General features: G+C 35.4%; 1 protein-coding gene across 7 annotated transcripts in view; it reads right to left on the bottom strand.

Moving 5' to 3' along the window:
- Positions 1 to 3,992: 3,992 nt before the first annotated feature.
- KLHL8 (kelch like family member 8) overlaps positions 3,993 to 8,455 on the bottom strand; it is a 60,972-nt gene continuing 56,509 nt past the window's right edge. For 6 of the 7 annotated variants that reach the window (XM_035004573.1, XM_035004575.1, XM_035004572.1 and 3 more), the window contains 2 exons: positions 7,029 to 7,230; positions 3,993 to 6,788 (listed from right to left, as the gene is read on the bottom strand). In XM_035004573.1, the coding sequence (XP_034860464.1) occupies positions 6,665 to 6,788; positions 7,029 to 7,230 (326 nt within the window). In that variant the 3' untranslated portion in view covers positions 3,993 to 6,664. The remainder of the gene's footprint in view (positions 6,789 to 7,028; positions 7,231 to 8,455) is intronic. The other variant, XM_035004576.1, reaches the window with a different exon arrangement.

Genomic DNA, 8,455 nt, shown 5'->3' with positions numbered 1-8,455 from the left:
GACTTGTAATCAAGTTACAGTAATTAAAATAATGTGCCACCTTAGCTCTTGGTTAGACAAATTAACCAATAGAATGGCAAAGAAAGTCCCAAAATAGACATTTATGTGGAAATTCGCCATGTAGATAAAGTCCCCAAGGAAAGGATGGATTAGTCAATAAACAGTAGAAAGAAAACCAGTTATCCACATAGTAAAAAATTAAATTGCTTCTCACACATACATAAATCAATTCCAAGGGGACTAAAGGCAAATGTGAGACTCTGACTGCTAGAGGAGACTATAAGAAAGATCTTAAGCCATAGGATGCCTGGCTGGCTCAGTTGGTGGAGCATACGACTCTTGATCTCAGGGTTGTATTCCAGCCCCATGTTGGGTGTAGAGATTACTTAAGAATCTTAAAAAATGTTTTTTTTTTTAAGGATTTAAAAAAATTTTTTTTTTTAGATTTGAGAGTGTGCATGCATGCACACAAGCAGGAGGAGAAGCAGAAGGAGAGGGACAGAGAGCATTTCAAGCAGACTCTGCGCTGACTGCGGAGCCTGACAGATGTGTGGAGGTGATCTCACAACCATGAGATCATGACCTGAGCCACCCAGGCGTCCCTTAAAAAAAAAAAAATCTTAAGACATAAAAATAACTATATTTGAATGTGTTAAAATTAACAGTAGAAATATTAGTATCCTATTATGAAGAACTCTTCTAAGAAAAAAATGACAAAAGACACCAGGAAGTATTTCACAGAAGAAACAAGAATAGTGAAAACATGTTCAACTCATTAGGAAAATGCAAATTAAAGCCACAAAATGTCATTTTTCACCTACCAGATTGGCAAGAATCAGATCTTCTAGTAGTAAACAAATGATAAACCATATTGTAAACTAGCACAACCATTCTGGAAAATAACTATATTATTTCTTATAAAACTGTTAAAAAGCTAATCAGGCACATACCTTACAACCAACTCTGCTTCTAGGGATACACTCTAAAGAAATTCTTGTAGATCTGTACCAAGAAACTAATGAATGTTCATTTTAGAATTGTCTATAAAAGCCAAAAACAAAAATAAGGAAAACTATACCCAATTAAATTATAAAAATGAGCCTGTTGAATGGAAAAATCAAGTAACGTAAGACTACATATTAAGTACAATACTATTTTGCATAAAGTTCACCAAAAAAAGTAAACATTATGTAGGATATATAGATATATATATATAAAGCAAAAAACAAAAAAGTGATTGATTCAGGACAATAGTTACCTCTGGGGAAGAGGGTAAGCTGGGTACTGGAATTGGGAAGAACATGAAAGTACAGTCAATACTATCAGAAATGTTCTAGTTCTTAATTAGTGAGTGTGTACATAGGCATTTATTTATTAACTCCATACGCATATATTTTTATATATGAATTAAACATTACATAAAGAAATATAGTGACCAGTGGTTGCCAGAGGTTGGGTGTGGGGGGTGGACAAAGTGGGGGAAGGTGGTCAAAAGACACAAACTTCGTTATAAAGTAAGTCCTGGAGATACAATTACAGCATGGTGACTGTAGTTAATAATGCTGTGTTGTATATTTGAAAGTTGCCAATAAGAGAGATCTTAAAAGTTCTCACCAGAAGAAAAAACTGTAACTGTGTTGTGATGAATCTTGACTTGTTTCACAAAATATACATATATTGAATCATTATGGTGTACACCTAAAACTGTTATATGTCAATTATATCTCAGCTAAAAAAGTGATCAGAAACACTTTTATATTGCTAAGACACTATGAAAAAGGAAATCATCTTCCCTTAAATGTATGTACACTACCTTGTAAAAGCAGATGTATAGTATAGCTGGTTAGGTGGAACAATGGGGTTTTTTGGTCACAATACAGGTTGTAACCACGCATTAGTTATGGATCTTGGACAAGTCATTTAATGTCTTTGAATCTATTTTTTAACTGTAAAATACAGAATTATTATAAAGATTAAAATGCTATAAAGTGGTACAAACTACATTTTTTAAAAATTATATTTTCCCCTTGACTATTACCCCAATTTAAGAAACCCCCTTATAGGGCACCTGGGTGGCTCAGTCGGTTAAGCATCCAACTCTTGATTTCAGTTCAGGTCATGATCTCAGGGTCCTGGGATCAAGCTCTGCGTCAGGCTTCCTGCTCAGCAGGGAGCCTGCTCAGGATTTTTCTCCCTCTCCCTCTCCCCCCACCCAACATGTGCTCTCTAAAATAAATCAATCTTTTTTTTTAAGATTTTATTCATTTATTTAATTGACAGAGAGAGAGAGAGATGGCAAGAGAGGGAACACAAGCAGGGGGAGTGGGAGAGGGAGAAGCAGGCTTCCCACTGAGCAGGGAGCCCGATGCGGGGCTCGATCCCAGGACCTGAGCCGAAGGGAGTCGCTTAACCGCTGAGCCACCCAGGCGCCCTAAATCAATCTTTTAAAAAAAGAAAAAGAAGCCCCTTATATTCTAAAGAGTTTGTTCAGGTAGGCTGAACTTAGCTTCAACCATTAATATAATGGAAGAGTAACTGTTTAAAACAACAAAAACCACCAGAATTTTTGCATCAAATAATATTTCCCCTCAAAGAAGCTATATACTTCTTTCACCAAAGTTACTATTGCTCAGGGGCGCCTGGGTGCCTCAGTGGGTTAAGCATCTGCTTTCCGTTCAGGTCATGATCCCAGGGTCCTGGGATGGAGCCCCGAATCATGCTCCCTACTCAGCAGGGAGTCTGCTTCTCCCTCTCCTGCTCCCCCTGCTTGTGCTCTCTCTCACACACACTTGCTCTCTAATAAATAAAATCTTTTAAAAAAAAAAGTTACTATCGCTCAGGGTGATTTTAGAAATCTTCCATTGGAACGGTCTATTTGCGAAAAAATTTTTCCAGTAAACGAAAATCTTAATTTTTTGAGGGTAGATGTCCCCTGTTGTAACTGTAAGATATTTTTAATCAAGCTTGATGAATAAAGTACACATGGCTGTAATCAAGATTTTGGTCAAAATTAACATGACTGGGCGCCTGGCTAAGGCACCCCTTAAAAACTTTTTAAATTAAAAATAGCGTATGACTAAAATGAGTGACAAGACTAATTCTCTTGGATGTCTTACAAATGGATTCTTCTGGCCATTTTCAGAAAAATATTTAGCAATGGCAACATAATTGGAAAAGAAAAAACAAACTTGGAAGGACAACATTCATCCTAATGCATAAAGAATCTCATTTCTATACAAGTCTGCAGTTGCTGAAGAGACCATTGCTTTAATCAGTTACTAAGATTAGTGAAACTACTTACATTAGTTGCCTACATCCTTTATTTTTTAATTATTATTATTATTTTAAGTAGGCTCCATGCCCAGCATGGAGCCCAATGCAGGCCTTGAACTCACAACCCTGAGATCAAGACTTGAGCTGAGATCAAGAGTCAGATGCTTGGGGCGCCTGGGTGGCTCAGTCGTTAAGCCTGCTTCTCCCTCTCCCACTCCCCCTGCTTGTGTTCCCTCTCTCGCTATGTCTCTGTCAAAGAAATAAATAAATCTTGGGCACCTGGGTGGCTCAGTTGGTTAAGCGACTGCCTTCGGCTCGGGTCATGATCCTGGAGTCCCGGGATCGAGTCCCGCGTTGGGCTCCCTGCTCGGCGAGGAGCCTGCTTCTCCCTCTGACCCTCCCCCCCTCTCATGTGCTCTCTCTCATTCTCGCTCTCTCAAATGAATAAATAAATCTTTAAAAAATAAAAAATAAAAAAATAAATCTTTAAAAAAAATGTGATGTAAAAAAAACAGAAAACGTTCTTAACTGATAAGATATGAATTAGATTCTAAATGCATTCTCTATCATGTAAGACATGGAGAGAAAAAAGAAACAAAGAAAATTCTTAAGTTTACCCTTGGCAATAGGAGTTTATATAATTTCAACAATCTCTTATCTAGGCATTTAACAGCATTATAAATTCAAAATGTGTGTGGGAATTAAGAGAAAAAATAATATTCCTTAAAGGGAGTACAAAGTTTATTTAAACATTTAAAATAATTTAAAATAATCAGTTACACAGAGTACAATGAAATTAACCAAAACCAATACCAAGTAATTTGTTTTTAAAGTGGCAATACAATATAGGAAAATGGTGGCTTTAATAACTTTATGGGACAATCACACAAAAGCACCTACTTCTTGAAGAAATAATAATATGCAAATTTTCACCATTTCAAAATTTTATCTCTGTATCACTTTTTGGTTCTCTTATTAACATCTGAGGTTAAAATGAAAGGCCTCACAATTAAGTAGCCATATTCTTTTAATAATGTCATCTCTTTATTCCTATGAATTTAATCATCTTTTAATTGCATGATTCCTTCAGCCTGATTCTCATTTTATATCTCAAAGAATGTTTTTAATAAACTGTGAGTACTGGTTCCACTATTTATCTTTCATAACCATTTTCAGGTCCTTCAAAACTATGCTTCTAACGATCTACACATAATATAACAGACAGCCACATGTTTTCTTCACTTCGCTTTACTTCCCTTATGAGTAGTTCCTATTTTATGGGTAGCTAGGGTATGTTAGTATGTTAGATGACTACGGTATAGTAAAAACCAGAAATAGACATTTAACACCTTAAAAAAAAAAAAAATTTAACACCTTTATGTTCCTAAACTCTACACACGTGACAAAGGCAGAAATACGTTAAAGAAAAAAACCATTTTAAATAATCTTAGAAACAATAAGACCATGATCCTCTCTCCCACAAAATAAATATAACATACTAGTAACCATAGCCAGACAAGCATTATAATACAAGAATTCCAGATAGTTGAAGCCAGGTGTTGAGATTTATGCTCCACATCCAGCTAGTTATAACCAGTCCAGTGAGTGCTAGAGAGTTAAATGTTTTGAGGAATGACTGAAATATGGTTATAGTTATACAAGAGAACATTCAATTCAGATCCAGCAAAGACTTATGAACTTGCCTACAGGCTGACAGCAAAAAGTGGCAATAATTTGGGAATTTTTAAATCTGCCTCATGAAAGACCTTCTTCTGCTAGCCTGAGATCCTCTTACAAATTTTTTTTTTCTTTTTTTGGTCTAAAATACTCAATAGACACTGGCTTTTGTAATGTGGCTTTCTACCCTCTTTACTGATAAGCCCAGGCTACATTTTAATGAGGACCATCAGAGTTAGTAGGCAATGAACTTCAGAGCTGGGTGGGTGGGGGTAGTGTTCCTCAGTGCCCCAGCGTCCTTGTGAACCAGCAATGAACTACACTAAATTATGAGGCATGATGACAGGAAAATTCAGGGAGGCCTGAAAGAGAGGTACCAAAGTGCATTGCAAATACAAAACAGAATATTTTAATATTCATCATAAATATTTATACAAATATTTACATATAATGAATAAGCCATTTTTAATACTGGCTAAAACCATGGAAGAGCTATTAAGTCAGCAGGTCTATCTATATCCTGGGTTCAAATTAATGCATAGAAATATTTTCAGTTGAAGTTCAATAAATAAATATACTGAAGGTGATTAAACAGAAAAAACAGGAAATTTCAATTTTGCTCTGTTTTTAACAATATCTTTTATTGGTAATAATGGACTTAAACTAATCAGTAAACCATAATCTATAAAGAATTTTTGTAAAAATGCATTCATTTTCTGATAATAAATACATCCAAATTGCAGTTTTTTTAAAAACCAGGATGGTGGAAAAGAGCAAAATGGAAAGGTAATAATCCTGGGCTCAAAACCAAATGATTAAATCAAAGACAGAAATATTTTCAGATTCCTCTCAGGGAGTCATGTAATCGGCACCATTTCTTCTCAGGGTCTCTCAACTGGACAACAGAGTAATATCAACTCTAAAGCCTTCTCCTCTAATATTTCTTCTGGTTCAATTTTTGCTAATATAAAACAAATCCTTTTTGCATGAGATGAAAAAATAAAAGTGTAGATTTATTCAGATGGGATTAGTTCAAACAGATATTTGGTGCCCTAAACAAGTCAAACTGAAATTAAGAGCTTCTTACAGCACTCCCATAAAGCTTCTGAAAATCCAGCCAAGTGGCACTGAGAAAGAGTAAACATTTTTTCTACTTCTGTAAATAGCCAAGAAATTGAAAAATCGACATCTAGAAAAAAGCAAGGCATAAATTCATCAGCACCAAGTAGAAATGATCTTCAAAAGGAGGTCTTTTATGTGTCCTGATATACTTGTGTTGATGAATAGGTTCTAATCTCCCCTCTAGGAAAAGTCCACTGCCTACAGTTAATACTTTTAGGCAAAAGAGAAGGTAAAACTCAGATAAAATAGAAATGATTCCATTTTACATTTTGATTTATCCAAAATGTCTTTAAAGAGGGATTTCAAGGTTTTGGTACTACTTTAAACATTTTTCAGAGGAGGCATGGTTTCAGGTTAGATTGTTTTTCTTCCCTATCCCATTATTTGCTAAAGCGGGAAGTATCAAATTTACTTTTATTACAACAGATCTTCAGCTACCATTCTAAATGTTGCACTTAGTCACAATACAACAGTTTCCATTTAAAATAAGACTCTAGCAGTAGTGAAAACTATTCAGAGGTGGTCATACAAGATCCTGGTTGTCCTTCTTGCCTATCAAATATGACCAAATTGTTGGTGGCTGGAGCTCAAATCACATACAATCAACCACATTATTGGATCCATGGCCTACATCTCGAATTTGGCTGGTTAAACAGGCACACACAGCTACGCCCGCTCCAGCTCTGCAGTGAGACACAGATCCAACCAGCTCCCACCTGAAGAGACAGAGGAGAAAGTATGTTATCTTAAAGCATGATTTACTTTGCTCAAAATACCAACCATAGACAAAAACTCCCTATTACTGGGACTGGTTCTGAAAGACAGCAAGGTTCCTCAGGGAGATAAGATATCCCCAAGGTTTTATCTTAATAGGTACGTCTAATAGTATTTTAGCACTCTGGAATAAGCATTTACTGGAAGATCCCATTAAAGCATACAGAAAAAATGAAAATTACCTATTCAACACTGGATCAAATGCTTCCACTGTATTTAAGTATGCATTGCCATTATGCCCACCAACTGCAAAGATTTTGCCCATCACTGTTGCAATCCCCACTCCACCCCTGGGAGTGGTAAGTGCTGCTACATAATCCCATTTGTTGTTTCGAGGATCATACCGCTCAACTGAACTCAGAGGAGAATTATCATCAAAACCACCTATATATATATATATAAAAAAAAAAAAGATTTTAAAAATAGTACTACATTTCATAGAAATTAACTATTAAATCTCAATCCAATAGCTTCTACAACCCAATCTTTTAAAAACATTTTAGAAAATAGAGAAAACTGGGAAAAAATTCACCCCAATACCTATCATCACTATCAACTCCTATTAGACATTTTTCTGTAATTTGAGATAACTTAGTATTTGACCTCAATACTAAGATTAAAAATCTTAAAATAGAAAAACTGAAGTCCCTGTATCTAAGCAGATAATTTAGGAGAAAAAAACCCCCCACAACATTCATAATTCGTCCTTCACCTCCTAGAGGTAAGTAAGATAGTATTGAGATTCCTTCTCTGTATGTTGTTTATTATATTTTTAAACAGTAAGAGTGCCTGAGAAGAGAATAAACTACCACTGAATCATTTGACTCAAAAGTTTTCCAACTGTTTCCCCTAATACTGTAATTGTCATCATAATTACAGAGACGGCTATGAATGATCTCACCAATTTTTGCCAAAACTACATCTTCATGCTACGTATTCTAGATGATGACAGTTCTCTCTATACATCATTCTAACAATGCTACTTATTATATTCCTGAGGGTTAAATATAGAGACTGTTATTTTGACAGTGTTCTTTCCCTTAAAAATAAATGTGCCTCTTTTTAGACTCTCATCTCTTACTACATGAGTAATAACTCTCTTCAGCAACTAAGCCTATTTTCCTGAGGATAGGAAGTGTTGCTATTATGAGCAGTCTATTCAGAAACAAGGTCAGTTTAAAAAAAAAACAACCTACAACAGTTAACTTCTCTAATGGGTTTAATTAAATCAATTTAATTGAAATAAAATTCACCAATTTTATGTGTGTAACTTGGTAAATATTGACAAATGTGTACAGCAGTATCCTCACCACCACAACCATGATACAAAACATATTTCATGACAATAAAGGGTTTAGCTCTCCTAAGTAGGGAGCTGTGAGAGGTAGCAACTGTGTAGTGCAAGAACTCTGGTTTCTCATAGACCCAAGTTCAAATTCCAGCTTTGTCACTAGTTTAGAAGGCGTGTGACTATGAGATAAATTATTCACGCTCTCTGAGTCTTTGCTACCTCACAGAGCTGTGAGGATCAGACAAGATCTAAAGTAAATTATGTTACCTATATTTCCAAGCACTGGAATATTCAGCATTACTTCTATTACTTGCAGAT

Source organism: Mirounga leonina, unplaced genomic scaffold, assembly GCF_011800145.1.
Source record: "Mirounga leonina isolate KUSES-001 unplaced genomic scaffold, KU_Mleo_1.0 Mir_129, whole genome shotgun sequence".
NCBI lineage: Eukaryota > Metazoa > Chordata > Mammalia > Carnivora > Phocidae > Mirounga > Mirounga leonina.
The sequence above is the reverse complement of the archived record's forward strand: the minus strand, read 5'-3'. Positions and strand labels throughout refer to the sequence as shown.